This window comes from Pelodiscus sinensis, chromosome 1 (assembly GCF_049634645.1).
Source record: "Pelodiscus sinensis isolate JC-2024 chromosome 1, ASM4963464v1, whole genome shotgun sequence".
Taxonomy (NCBI): Eukaryota; Metazoa; Chordata; order Testudines; family Trionychidae; genus Pelodiscus; species Pelodiscus sinensis.
The window spans coordinates 231,633,839-231,649,512 of record NC_134711.1 but is presented as its reverse complement, the minus strand read 5'-3'; the positions used below and the strand labels follow the sequence as shown (position 1 = coordinate 231,649,512).

At 40.2% G+C, this 15,674-nt stretch overlaps 1 protein-coding gene across 7 annotated transcripts in view; it reads right to left on the bottom strand.

Moving 5' to 3' along the window:
* Positions 1-6,019: 6,019 nt before the first annotated feature.
* IL18R1 (interleukin 18 receptor 1) overlaps positions 6,020-15,674 on the bottom strand; it is a 45,732-nt gene continuing 36,077 nt past the window's right edge. For 4 of the 7 annotated variants that reach the window (XM_075917377.1, XM_075917380.1, XM_075917386.1 and 1 more), the window contains 4 exons: positions 14,600-14,736; positions 12,404-12,565; positions 10,823-10,981; positions 6,021-8,596 (listed from right to left, as the gene is read on the bottom strand). In XM_075917377.1, the coding sequence (XP_075773492.1) occupies positions 8,193-8,596; positions 10,823-10,981; positions 12,404-12,565; positions 14,600-14,736 (862 nt within the window). In that variant the 3' untranslated portion in view covers positions 6,021-8,192. Of the gene's footprint in view, positions 8,597-10,822; positions 10,982-12,403; positions 12,566-14,599; positions 14,737-15,674 lie in introns of all 7 variants that reach the window. The other 3 variants (XM_075917388.1, XM_075917391.1, XM_075917389.1) reach the window with 1 other exon arrangement.

Here is a 15,674-nt window from a genome sequence, read left to right as displayed (position 1 = left end):
GTTTTTCATGTAAGGAACCATCTAATCACAGAGGCAGGTTTGCCTGAGTGGCAAAATAACTTGGCATGCCCAAGAGCTGAATGCCCAAGATCCAGAAGCTTCAGGATCTCTACCAAGCATTTATAAATCTCAACTACCCACCCAGAGAAATAAAAAAGCAAATTGAAAGAGCCAGACGAATACCCAGAAACCATCTACTTCAAGACAGACCCAAGAAAACCAACAATAGAACACCACTTGTCATCACCTACAACCCCCAACTTAAACCTGTCCAACACATTATCAATAAACTACAGCCTATATTGGAACAGGATACCATACTCAAAGAGGCTCTGGGAGACAGACCCATAGTCTCCTATAGACAACCACCTAACCTCAAGATGATTCTTACCAACCACCACAGGACATACCACACTAATACCAACCCTGGTACCTTCCCTTGCAACAAACCCCGTTGCCAGCTTTGTCCACATATTCATTCTGCTGATACCATTATTGGACCTAACCAAGTGAGTTATAAGATCAAGAACACATATTCCTGCGCATCCAGAAATACAATCTATGCTATCATGTGCCGAAAGTGTCCGTCTGCTATGTACATTGGACAAACATCTCAGACACTTCGCCAAAGGATTAATGCCCACAAAACAGATATCAGACAAGATCACAAAGAGAAAACAGTTTCTTGCCACTTTAACCAGAAAGGACACTCTCTAAATGACTTAGCCACCTGCATTCTGCTACAAAGACCTTTTACATCTGCACTTGAAAGGGAATCCTCTGAACTGTCATTCATGTTAAAATTCGACACTTGCCAACAAGGACTTAACAAGAATTTGAACTCTCACCCATTACCAAGACAGTTTCCCCAATTATCACCTGTAATACCATTAACTCACAAACATCCCACTCTCCCTACCTTTAATATAATCAATTCACAGACACTTACCTTCCTTCCTCCCCCCCCCCCCCCCCCCCCGCATCCCCCTTCTGTTCTGCAATGTGATTTGTCCTTTTCATATTTGTTCATTTTTTTAATTGTATCCTTTGGTATATATGGTTGTGACTACTTTCTTCCACTATTTGATCTGAGGAAGTGGGTCTGGCCCACGAAAGCTCATCATCTAATAAACCATCTTATTAGTCTTTAAAGTGCTACATTGTCCTGCATTTTGCTTCAACTACCCCAGACTAACACGGCTACATTTCTATCACAAGAGTTGTCTGTGATGGTCCCGATAAAACAGGTGTAGTTCTTGAAATCTAAGTATAGAACTCACAACAAGTTTGGTGAGTTATTGCCTCATTGGCACCCATGTTTCGTGAACCACTCCAGACAGCATGACACTCATGCCTCAGTTTAGCAATTACATGTCATATTTCTTGTTTCATATTCTATTTGCCATAAACCCCGGACTACCACATCCTGCTTCAGCCTTTTCTTTCTCTCCCAGACAGGCACAGTGACAGCACATAGGCCTGACCCTGACCCCCCCTTCATACAATTTCATTAGCTTCAGGGTGGCTCCATGGGGGTCCAGAGGTCCAGCCATGTGAACACGTCTATAAGAAGCATTAGGCTTCATCCTTCTCTTTGCATATGCAGCTCCCACTTACTCCCACGATGGCATCATTGATTGTTGGATGCACATTTTCCCCTCGTGAGGAGTACGATATGGGTGTTTTGTTCCAATAGGGGTTTGGGGTTACTAAAGTCAGATCAATATTGCCATAGATTTAAATGCACACATTCCAGTGGCCACAGTAGGGCTCAAATCTGCAAGATGCAGATCACAGAGAAATACTGCGTGTCTTCAACTTTCATTGCAGCCTATGGAAGCTAAAAAGTGCCCAACACTTCTCAGGAGGTCTGCTGCACCTTGCGGAACTGAACCTTTACACAGATGGCATAATTGTTTCATTATTTTACTTTTTCTTTTAATTCTTAGTGCTCATCTACAATATGCCTGACACCCGTGAAAAGGCTTACGGTGTAGACAAGAGGAGGCTGTTTGCTGCCTCTTAGTTTCATTCATTTCAAAAATTAAACCTTTAAAAGTAGAGCTTTCTAACTGTTCCAGACAATTCCCTGTGAGCATTTTACAAGTACCTTATTGATCTTTACTGAGTCCCAAAGCCTGTAAAAGTGATCTCTCTAGAAATTTTCAAAAAACATATCATTGATGACTTGCAACTGCAAATGCTCAAAGCCCAACAGGTGAAAATCAGTCCTTTCAACACAAGGACAGTCCCTATATATCAACAGCAGCTGATTATTACTTTTTATATTAAAGGAAAGGATAGGTGCCCCAACAAGGTTAAGCCCCACACACATAGTAAGTAGAGACAGTCCCTATCCCAATGTGCTTGCAGTCTAAAAAGACATGATGGAGATAGGTTGGGGCATAGGAAGCAATAGTTATTCTCATTTAACAACTAGACAGAAGGATGGAAAGACCAGCTGACTTGCCCCAACTCACAACAAAGCTCTGAACAGGAACTGAAGCCAGATATTATTAGTATGAAATCAGCACCTTATCCACAAGATCATTCTTCTTCTCTAGCACTTGGTTCTAAATCTGGGTCCTTTCATTCCTTTATTTTATGGTCATTCATACTTCTCAGAAATTTAAACATTGAAACGTTTCTGTGATGATCATTAAACCTTCCTCTTTGCTGTCACACATATCAGATCAACACACGACATCTAAACCTGTAGACATATCTGACTCCTTCCTGGAGGCATGAATTTGAGAGGAACATCACAAGGACAAGAGCAGTCAAGCTATGCCTCCTCTTGTTTACACCTATCCCATGTGGTGAATAGTTGTCTCCCTTAAATATGTTATTTGGAGATTATTACCCTTCATGTTTAAATGTGTGTAATAAGTATTTGTTAAATTAAAAGGCACGGGAAGGAACAGCCAAAAACTCAAACCCTGACCCCTTTGAATATCAGAGATGAAGGTCACATTTGAGGTATAAGAGATCCCATAGGTTTGAGTTTAGAACAGATCTAAGACTGGAAAGGGACTATTTTTTTCTGATACCAAATCAGGTGCCACGGAAGTCTTGGAAGAACAGGTTTTGAATCAAAGCTGCTGATCTAATGAGATTTCCACCATTTTATCTCAAAATCTAATCAGTTTTCAGTACTGTCACATCCAAACCTGAGTCTTAGCCTCCATCTATGATTTAAAAGTAATCTGCATACTAAAAACCTGGTCTCCACCCTGCTCTTCTTTAGAGATGCAGCTAATCTGATCCGATCCTGTAAAGCAAGTATGCTTGAGGTGGCAGGGGTAAGGCATGTTCTGGGAGTCATCTTCTCCTCCCACCCCTTGTCCACCACATCTTACCTTTTGTGCAATGGCCAACAGTAATTATAGTTCCTCTGCTCAGGAGAACACAAGGTTTGTTTTGTGTGTGAAAAACAGGGGGAAAGATAGGCACCCTGTCTATCCCAAGCTGACAGAGCTAGGAAGGGAGAAATAGTGAAAACATCAACAGATAGCATAGGACACACACTCACCAGACAATGCCTGGAATCCTGAGGGTGGGGGTATTATACCTCCATAGGTTAATGATGCCCCATTGGTGTGGAGTATCTGCACATTACCCCCATCCTAGGCTGTGGTTGACAACCCACACTCACAGAGCAGGCAAAAAATTTCCAACCCGTAATCAGTTTCCTGGCATGAGTCAGAGCCGCTAGCATTGCTCGAGCAGCAGTTGCCAGAACTTGAGGAGGTTGAAAGGAAAAGTCACACCTACCAGACTGTGAAGTCAGGGAGGTTACATGCACATAATAGAGTATAATTCAGCCTAGTGACCTGAATGCCCCTGTTGCTACTCTGTATGATAAAAGAATTTATTCAGTACAGATGGTTATAATTTCCTGCAGCAAAGTACAATCTGCCCCAGTGGTAGGGAATTTCCCAATCATCTTTGCACCATGCATCTTACGCAGTGAGACATTAATGCCATATTAATACCTAGATAGAGCAACATACAGATAAAAAGTATGTGGGTGGGGACAGAGCTAAGCTAGTGTTTAAGAGATATGTCCGAGATCGGTTTTCTTAAAACAAAATATATTTTTACAACTTTCAACTTTGTCACTTAGAAGTAATTTTTGAAAAAGCTAGCAGAAGCAACTCGTTTGGCATTAATATTGATCTATATTTTGCTTTGGATGGCAGAGTATATGTGCTAACAACAGATCTAAATTCATCCACTCGATTGTTAAAATCCAAGTTGCAGCTCTAGAGCAGCAAATGCTGTCATGTGCCAGCCTCCCAAACCATGGCAGTCCCTTGATACAGTTAACATACAGCAAAATCTTGCAATATACAAGAGGAATAAAGGATCTTTCAGAAAAGGGTTTATTTTCTGAAAGATCCCCGTCTAGACTGGCGCTTTTTTCCAGCAAAGCTCCGAGCCGGAAAAAAGCGGCAGCCATGTTTATGCAAATGAAGTGGTGGGGATTTACATCCCCGCTTCATTTGCGATTGCGATGTGTCTAATTTGCATCCCTTTTATGGAAAAGGAATGCAGTCTAGACACAGCCCTTCAGTCCATGGCCTTTAATTCAGGATTTGAAGGGTTTGGTGACAGGGAGAGAGCAACACTGATAGCATTAGAGGTATATCAGTATCAACTGCACGTGCTGTTTTCTATGGCTGTGTCTAGACTGGCCAGTTTTTCTGGAAAATCAGCCGCTTTTCCGGAAAAACTTGCCAGCTGTCTACACTGGCAGCTTGAATTTCCGCAAAAGCACTGACTTCCTACTGTAAGAAGTCAGTGCTTCTTGCGGAAATACTATTCTGCTCTCGTTCAGGCAAAAGTCCCTTTTGCTCAAAGCTTTTGCGCAAAAGGGTCAGTGTAGACAGCTCAGATTTGTTTTCCGCAAAAAAGCCCCGATCGGTAAAATGGCGATCGGGGTTTTTTTTGCGGAAAAGCGTCTGTGCCAATCTAGATGCTCTGTTCCGAAAATGCTTTTAACGGAAAACTTTTCCATTAAAAGCATTTCCGGAAAATCTTGCCAATCTAGACGCAGCCTATATGTTCAAACATTCTGTTATGTCCACTTTATGCACACCTGTGTTTACAAGGCAAACTACAACTGTTTAAAGACAAATTCAATACCTCGTTTATATTGGAAATATCATTCATTTGATCCCATCCCTCATTTATTAAATACAGTACTTTTTCACTAGTCTTCCCCCTTGATACCTTTGTATCATAGGAGGGATGGACTGTGATGGTACACTTTTACAAACAGGAAAAATAATTCCTGGAATTCCTGCTGAGATACAGGAACTAGTCATCCTCCTCTAAACTGTGCTGCATGCATCCAACAATCCAGAGTTTCATTAACAGGTATTAATGAAGTAACATTTCTAGTAATAAACTACTGTTGAACAATTTCTCCTATGTTGGGCATAAGCAAGGTTTTTTTCAGGTCATCTGTGAGGTGTATCTTGCTTGCTATTTTATGTTGGACTTTTGCAGTATATATAATAGAAATACAGTTGAGAATTCAATTTCATTTGTGCTTGATTTTTTTCCATTGTTCCCTGGTGTACTGGATTATATCCCAAGGGCTAAATTAACCTATTGTAATTCTATGTAGTCAGTATAGCTACAGCTGGAATAAATTTTGCACCACACATTTGTTTTGGGGAGCATTTTTTAAAATACGAACCTTCCTTTCAGATTACAGTACCAAAGAGGTAATCGTGACTCTCAGAACCTGCATGAATTTCTGAGGACCTATTTATTTTTCCTCAGTTTGGTGTGGGAATAGCCAATAGGAATATCTGACTAGAGCTGTCTGGAAAGTGGAAATCCCTTCGTATAAAAAAAATGTCATGTCTTTTAAAATATTACATTCTAATTTGTAACAAAATGTCACAAATGAGAAGAAGAAGAGAGATTTTTTTTGGCTTGCCAACTGCCTGCCTCGAAGCATCTTGTCAATTTTATTCTCTCCCCGCAGGCTCTTCTGTAGCCAGGAACGGAATTGTGTCTGTTAGAGAAAAAAAAAACAAGCGACCCAGGAGCAGATGGGGTGAACGGAAGTGCTTTATTGCATACACACGTTTACCTCAGACATTCAACACAATGTCCGAGTAGCAACAAATTGGCAACAATTACAACCTTTAATCTGTTTTAGTATGTTAATTCACACGTCTATCACTACTTTCCCTAAAACCTTATTTAGTAATCTTAACTCCTACACAATGAATATTAATAAGTAGGTGATGAATACAATTATACCCACCCCTGTATGTTGTTTACTGGTTTTTAATTGAATCAGCATTACATATTGTCTTAATCAGCAGTTTATAGGGTGGGGAAAGCACTTCAACCCTGAAAATGTCTTTTACAGACATGTGCAAAGACAAAACAAGACACTGTTCAGTGCAACCGTCTTCCAGGGCTGCCAGGACAAAGGGGAAAAACATGTTTAAAGGTCAATGCAATGCCTATTCTGGCTAGACCCCATCCTCTGATGTATAGTTTTCCCAGACCCCTACTAATTTTTACATATCCCAACAATGTTGATTGCAAATTCCCCATGGGTTCTACATCTGACATAAAGTGGGCAAGAACATTTTACTAAGTGGCAAGATTTAGGAACATCAGGTTGAACAAAGTCAAGTAAATTAATAAATAATTCAAATGAGCTTCAAGTCTTGCATGGTTAAAAAGAAATTATCAGGTGCATATCTGAAAGCCATGTTCAAAAACATAATCACAAAAATCCTGACAAAGTGCAACTGCACAGCTATGTACTTGAATCTTGTAAATACTGGATAAGCCTAGAAGATCGGCTATTCTAGAAGCCAAAATAGAGGTCTAGATTCACCACTGTCTTTTGCCTTATGTGACCATTTACATCTGTGAAAATCTGTATAAAATACTGCCAATCTGACCTAGTTTAAAGAAATATTCTCAGTACCAAGGCACAGGAGTACCAAGATTGGTAACCTAGATATTGGAATTATTTTAATAAAGAGTGGGGAAAATATTTCAGACCCCCCTCAACTCCACTGTCTCATCTGGAAGCAGCTCAGATACAAGTCGTACCTATTGGCATATCTGGAGAAAGTGGTATTCCTAATTGCATTCATTTTAACAGCTGTTCAGAGTACTCTGAGCTGAATATCACTCAGCAAGAGAGTATTGCTTTGCCATGATGCCTCCTAAAAACTACCATCTGGCAGTGGTCAGTAGAGCCCTGTGCCGATACAAAATTTGTATATGCATCTGTATCCACAAAAATGAGCTGTGAATATCTATATTGACATCTACAGATGTGGATATCCATGGATATAAATCATATATCCACACATTTGCAGGGTTCTACATACAAAATTCGTACTCACATCCATATCTGCAAAAAATGAACTGTATCTGTATCCTCATATGCAGATATAAAACTGATATCCACAGGTTTGTAGGGCTCTACCAGTCTGGGCAGTGACCACCAGTAACTAGTCAGACTACGATTAGAATTAATATATGCAAATATACCAGCTTTCTGCTTTTATCGTGTCCTCCTGTCCTCTTCTTTCAACCCATTAATTCCCTCCCCTGATTTGTCACTTTATTCACCTGTATTATATTATCTAAATCCTAGATATTGAACTAATTACTGCAGAAACAGTCTTTGTGTTATTTGTTTGTATAGTGCCTCGTACAATATGGCTCTGATCCCTGACTGGAATCCTTACATGCTAGCTCAACAGAAAGCATAAATAATAACTCATATTTGTAAATAATAATACTTTGAAAATATAGAATATTCAGAGGCCTTAAATGGCTGCACAAATGTGTGTATGTAGAAAGTCTTTCTATGAGAAATGAAGAAACTGAAACAGAAAGGTTTTTGATGTGCCCCATGTCACACAATGAATCCAAGGCACAGTGAACTTAGAATTCTTAGGGCAGTTCCCCAGTTTGTGTAAACTGTCATAGCCCCAAGGAGTGAGGGGCAGGGATAACCTAGCTCTCTGGACTATGACAATGTATACAAGCTGAGGATTTGCTTTCTTATCTCAAGTCCCCGCCAGTGCTCTAGTCACTAGACCATGTCGCCTCCCTAAAACATGCACACTTAGTATCTTTCATGTAAGTAACATCATGAGCTCATTTCTGCAGCATGTTTCTTTTTCCGTTTTTGGCTATAAGAATGTTTTAGACTCCCAATACACAGATGTTGCTTGAGTTCCTTCTTCTGAAGTAGGGCTCACAGAATCATTGTGACTTCTCATGTTTGATGTGGAAGCTTTCGCTGGCATTAGGTACCGTAGATTCTTCCAAAATCTGGAATTCAAAGGAAGAGACTTATCCTCTTTCCACTTTACAACTCTCCTGGATGGTAGAAGCTCCAGTGATTTTGGCAGGAAATTATAATCACTTATAAGCATGTATTCAATTAATATTATTTTAATTTTCCTTTCAACTAGTGCCTTATGCAGTCCAGTCTCAAGTTCATACATGACTCTGTCTGAAATGTAGTTCCGGCTCAGTATAATGATTAATCTTCTGCTTTTGTCAATAAATGAATGGACATCATCAACAACAGCTGTAAATTAAAGATACAGACTTTAAGAAAATCAGTGAAATGTATAGACATTAACTCAAGACATCTTTTAGTCATATTTTGACACATTTCAAAGTGACTAAATTACGGTGTGTTTTGTTTCTTCCTAGTCTATCCCACTACTGAGTAACGTGAAAAAAAGGAAAAGATTTAAAAAAAAATCTCAGATATTAAATTGTGAGCAGTTTATGCAAAATGGCAATGCAATCCTAATTTGCCTATAGCCAGCATACATTAATTTCTCATTGGAAAGCAACTACAAACCAACATATCAGCTCTGTCTGTTCCTTTTTTAAACAGATGAAGGTCCACCCTGAGAATCAGAGTACTTCCACAGTAAGTCATCAGCCATGCACCGTTAATCACCCCCATAACATTCAGTAATCTTTTAACCCTCATTTTACTACTTTTTGGTACCACCAGACACTCACACCTTCAATAGTATCAGTACCACAGATAACCAAGTGTGGGTAATATTAGCACTCTCTCTAACAGTATGTGTTACTGTGGAACAGGGCCGGCTCGAGCTATTCCTGTGCCCCGGGCAGCGGGCGTACAGCGCACATGCGGCCCCGCCCCCCCCCAGCGCACTACACATCTTACAGCTGCCATCACATGCCATCCATAGTTTGGTGCCCTGGGCAGCTGTCCGGCTAGCCCCCCTCTTAATACAGCCCTGCTGTGGAATGACATCTAGCAAACCATTAGGAAAAACCATAGGAACCATAGGAAAAACTTAAACAACAACAATAGACTAGTAGCACCTATTGTTGTTCTTTAAGTTTTTCCTGTTACAGACTAACTCGGCTGCCTCTCTGAAGCATTATTTTGCAGGTTTTCAAAACCTGATATTTTTTAAAAACAGGGACTGCAGAAATATTTATTTAAAAATAGTGAATGAAATTAAATCGGGAATCCCTATATCCTGCAAATGACCTGTAACAATATACTCATGCACAGCCAAAACTTTACAGAAACATTTTTCCCCTATAAGACCTCAGAGCAACATGAAATCACACTGTGCTGTCTGAGATTTGAAACCTTTGTAAAGGGTCATCTATTTATAAAATCTTGCAATATTCAAAATGTCATGTTATCACATTTATCTTATTAAGGTATTTCTGGTGCACTCATCATATAGGTGTCCACTATAACTCAGTCAATTTTAATAAAAGCTTCTACATACTAAAAATTACAAAGATAATTAATATTGTGTGCTATAGAAAAATGTTTTTTATAGCACAGATACAGCAAAAATAGTTGCATTATAAAGCCAAGCTTAATTTTCAAATCATTAGCTCTCTCAGGTTTCTGAGAAGCATTAAGCAGAAAGCTTTCCCGAAATGAAGAAAGACATACGCAGTATTTTCACACCCATTCTGTGGTAACACCTAAGGTAGCTTGTTTTCAAATGCTGAAGATTAATTCAGAAGATTAACTAGATAAAGGACAATATTCTACCCTGCACCGATTATTCTTGGTTAGGGGGCAGGGCAACATATTTTTGCTGACAGAATTTTATGGTCTTTGTTCCATCAAGGTTCAAAATCTGCTCCAACTCCATACGCTGCTGGAAAGAGAAAAGGTACTGGCCTCCTAACATTAGTGTGTCTAATGCAATCTGCGCACATCTTGATGACCGTCATGCCAGGCCCTCAAGCAACCTAGGCAGGGAGTAGGGGTATTTATGAAGCTTAAAGAAGCACTGAGGCACAATCTTTATGTCTGACAGCAGACAAGAATATGGCAGAGAGAGCTGCTGTAACCATGCGCCACCCTCTTTATTCTTGTCTGAGAACTATGGATGCCCAAGACTGCCCTTCAGATTCTAGGAAGGGAAAGAGAATGTCACTGAGCTAATCCCCACCTTTATACACTTTATACACTGTGGCTAAGATGCACCTAGTGGATGACTCAGACTGTTCAAATCAATGGGAGTCTTTCCATTAATTTCAACGGCCATTGGCTCAAGCTCTTCTTTTGGTTACCTCTACACACTGAAATGAAGGACAGAATAAGTCTACACTTTCTGAACAGCTTCTGATGTTGCTTGTATGTCAGTTAATGTGTACACTGTCATTCGTACTCCAAAATAGAATCATGTTTAAAAAGCAAAAATGTCACATTTATAGAGATCATTCTAATTACAAATTACATTTTGTGAAAGTTTGGTACCAGTTCAGTATCAATGGCATTCTATTTGCTTACCTCCTCCAAGAGATACATCCCGCTCAAATATACATAATTTGTATCCAAACTGTTGTTCTAGTGTCCTGGGCAATATCTCCAGAGCAAATTTTCTTTCTTCTACATTGGTAGGTATGGAGTCTTTCAGGTAAGACACAAAAGCATCATATTCTTTACCATCTGGAAAAAAAAGTCAATTTGTCTCATCCTTCTGTTCTGTCACCTTTCACACAAAATATCCAGGACCAGTTTCAATCTGACACACAGATCTAGTCACTTTTTTCCCCACAAATACTTTAAAAACTGTGTCCCTTTTTTATTGAAAATTATTGTAATGTGCAGTTTTATGCCCGGCACTAATCATACCTAATTAAATTGCACTTATGGATAGAAACTTGCATCGTTAAATGTGGTTTTACTCTGAAAAGTGAGTCTGTAAAAATGATATTGTGGGATTCCAGGTTTCTTTCAGTTTCTCTCCAACATTAAAGACTATGAACTACTTTGAGATTTACTGATGTATGTTGCAATTTTTTTCTATGCATTATTAGGAGATTACCAAGCAATGCAATCTAGCAATGTAGATTGACAAGGGTTAAAGAAATCTGAGGCATCTAAATACCATGAGGGCTGTATTACCACAACCTTCCGAGAAACTAAACCACAAAGGGAAGATCAGACACAGTACAAGTAGACCAACTGTCAATATCAAGTGGTGAGCTCTTGTGCATGGGCCACACTAATGCTTCTTTGTGTTAACCTGCCTTCCTTAAGGTTGACATTGACAATCCCCATTGACATTGGAGCAACATCTTTCCAGTGATCTCTGGAAAGAACAAGGATTTAGCAAGGTGAATGTAAAAAGAATTTGACAGCTGCAGGATACACTCCTTCTCAGAATGAAAAAAAATCAGGACACATTACAGGATGATGCATGCTAAAACAATATGCAATGCTATCTGACAGCTTTGCTATTTTCTCCTACTCCAAGGCTATGTCTAGACTGCAGGCTTCTTTCGAAAGAGGCTCTTTCGAAAGATCGCCTCTAGACTGCAGGCGGATCTTTCGAAAGAGAAATCCGCTTTTTCGAAAGAGAGCACCCAGCGAGTCTGGATGCTCTCTTTCGAAGATGGCCTCTTTACATTGAAGAACGCCTTCTTTCGAAAGAGGAGCTTTCGAAAGAAGGCGTTCTTCCTCGTGAAACGAGGTTTACTGCCATCGAAAGAAAAGCCGCGTTCTTTCGAAATTATTTCGAAAGAACGCGGCTTGAGTCTGGACGCAGGGGAAGTTCTTTCGAAAAAAGGCTACTTTTTTCGAAAGAACCCCTGAGTCTGGACACGGCCCTAGTCACGTCTGTATTTTCAATGCTGTTTCTGCCAGCCACACACTTCTTATTCATTTATTTTATTTTCCTCTCCTCAGCCAAGTCTTGCCTTGCTTACTCCTCTCCATCCATCCCTGTGCAATATCCTCCTCTCCTGGATTTTTTGTTTCCATCTCACTATTTTATAGGACCTACCGGAAGTCAGAGTATACTATTTTATTAATAGTTTTATATCACTACATGAACTTGTACCAATGGCAGCATTTGCCAAGTCCTACCTCCTACAGTATCATCTTTTCCAGTGATGTCTCTGTAAAATAAAACTAAGTCAACTCTGAATATTACAGAAAGAACTGCCAGGAGCACAGCAACAAGTGACGAGAATATAGTCACGATTATTCCAGTAGTAAATACGTGTGGAGGGAGATCTAGAGGGTTCCCTGTAAAACAAAAGCCCAAACAATTAGAACTTTGTGACATGGCTGGCTCATGATATGCATTTTTTTTTCCTCTCTCGCTCGCTCTCTCTATATAAGTTTTTCCTTTGGGATGAGAGTGACCTCATCACATCACACTGTGTCCCACATGCCTCCTATCCCCCTCCCTCCTCCTCTTTCCCCAGCATAACTTAACTGCCATGCTGCAGCCTCTCTCCTCCCACTTCCCCAGTGGCCAAGGGAGAGTGTAGAGTCTGGTGAGGCCTCGGAGTGGCCCCCCTTCCCCTCAGCAACTGAGGGGGTGTGGGGGAAGAACGCAGGGCCGAGTGAGGCCTAGCAGCAAACGCTCATTCCCCCCCACCCCCCGTGGGGTGGGGGTAAGAGGCTAGTGCTGCTCTGGGGGTAGAGTCAAGTGGTCGGGGCTGGCTGTGGGGGGAGAGGCAGGCAGGAGCCAAGAAGCCATGGCTGTGACCAGAGTGTGGGGGGGGGGGCCGAGAGGCATGGGCTGGCTGTGGCCCTGACAGCCAGAGAGTGGAGAGGGGAGCCCAGAAGCTGAGACTGGCCCAGCTCCAGTGGCAGGGGAATGCCAACAGGCAGGGTGCCCCAGCCCTCCCTTCCCTGATGGCCAGGCTGGGGCTGGTGCAGTTATTAGCCCTCCTCTCCCCAGTGATCGGGGGGAGGGGGGGCGAGAGGCCAGGGCTGATGCAGCCCCAGCTCTCCTCTCCCTGGTAGCTGAGGAGGGGATACAGATAGGCAGGGGCTGACACAGCTGCTAATCTTCCTATCCCCAGGAGCTGGGGGAAGAGTCGGGTCTACCTATCCCCTGGTTCTTAGTAAAAATCATTATCTTACGGCTAGGACTAGAGAATTCAACTTTCAATGTGAATCATTTCCTGGTAACATCTCATATGGCCATGAATCAGTTTGTATTGAACTAGGGAACGAAACAGTACCAAGCTTTCAAAGTTTACTCTGCAGGGTGCCACCCTGCTCCAGCACCATATCAGGAGATGTATTTTACCTCCTCAGACCCTCCCCTCACCCACAAAGCCCAATTAACTGAGTTGTGGCTGCGTGAAATGACTTTCACTCTGAATTGCATATCATCCCAAACTGTCCATATTGTTGGGGGAGGGGGGAGAGTACAATTTATAGGGGTCTGGAATGGCCTTGTTGCATTAGTGGTTCAGAGTTCAGTCACAGCATTATGCTTAAACATGCTTTTCCCCTTCACTTTGCAGCCTAGGAAAGCAGATAAGTATGCAGCTGCTCTAGTTTGTTGTGTCTTTTGCTTATCCTCATTGGTACTGTATAAATCTCTTCAGGGTTAAAATCCTTGTAATCTCTGTAACCTTTTAGTTTGTAGCATAAAAATATGTTGATTTAATTAGAAATTCTGTAAATAGTAATTAAGGGTGGGTATAATTGCATTCATTATTTGCTTAATATTCATTTTTATGGGAATTAACATTACTAAATAAAGCTCTAGGAAAAGTAGTGATAGACATGTGAATTAACATACTAAAATAGATAAAAGGGTTTGCCTAATGCCAGGTTGTTGCCACTCGGACATTGTGTTGAATGTCTGAAGTAAACGTGCATAGGCAATAAAGTGGTTCCGTTTACCCCATCCGCTCCTGGGTCGCCTGTTTCTTCTCTAACACAAATATGTCTGTGCGCCCAAGATACCCTCACCTGTTTTTAATCAAGAGTTCCTTTTAGACATCTTTCTTTCTCTCTTTCTTGCTTGTCATACTGGTTGTGTGTGCATGTGTGTAAATTCAAGATAAGATTTTAAATAAGCAAATGAGTAACAGTCATTTCTGAACTGGCACTGATTTCAAACTGTTATTTTCTCTCTACTATTTTTACTCATCACCCTCTATTTTGATTATTATTGATGAAATAGCCTGTCATCAGTTTGTCTGTGTATAGTGAAACTGACATTTACCAATAAAAATCCAATTATTTAATGCCTACATATGTTATTTGTAAATCATTAAACTTCAGAAGTAAGGGTCTTATATAATACTTTACCTTTCTTCAATGTAAAATTTTTAACCCGTGATTTATTTGGAGTTTTCAAGAGGCAGGTATAGTTAGAATTGAAGTCCTCTTCTTTAACTGTTTTAATCCACAATAGTTTTGAGACATACTTCTTGTTTCCTGAATTACTACAGCAGAGGCACAGAGTTAATGAACATTCTTTCCTTATTACAAAGCATTCATTTTAATCAAATAATTTAAATGCACAAATACTAAATGTAATGTGTTCTTAAAGGGATGGCTGTTTCCAATAGCCTTCACGCCCAAATGGATTTTATAAGTCTAAAAATTGGCACTCATAGCTTTCAAATAACTTTCAAGATAGTCTTATTCAGCTTCACAGCTAAGAGCTAAAACCTGATGTTTACCAAATTATTACCATAAGAAATTAACATTCTATGATTCTTTATGACTGCAGGTTAGAATAAACTAGCTGTACTAAAAAAAAAAGAACAGTTAATAAATAAACCAACTCATATATTAGACATGTAACTGCAATGCTTCACTTTTTCTTCTCATTGTCAAACTCAAGTTAATCTTTTCACTAAGGACATCATACTCTATCAGTAAGAAGTGGAGGAGAATCAGCATGGTCCTATTTTGCCCCCAGGTCCACATGCACGAATAAATCCAAGATTTATTATACATTACAATCCATAGTAGTTTATTAATGGCACCCTGGCCTTGGACCAATGCAGAAAAAAGTAGCACACTAATACAGTTAAATCCAAAGCTATAATAAACTACAATACTCATCAATACATTAATGCACATATGATCAACATGCCACTTGCCTTTTTCTTATTTTAGTGGTGGACCATGCAAACAGGGCAACCACTTGTATCACAAATAAATCATCAGTTCCTAATACATATTTTATTTGTGAGAGGTCATAGAACAAGCCATTCAGCACTAAAATACAGGAAAACATTTTGACCTCAAGTGGCAATCCAAAATACAATGTAAGGGTACATCTACACTGCAAAACTATTTTGAAGTAACTAGCGCTATTTCAAAATAACATAGTCCCCATCTACACAGAAGGCAGTTACTTTGAAATAGTGTC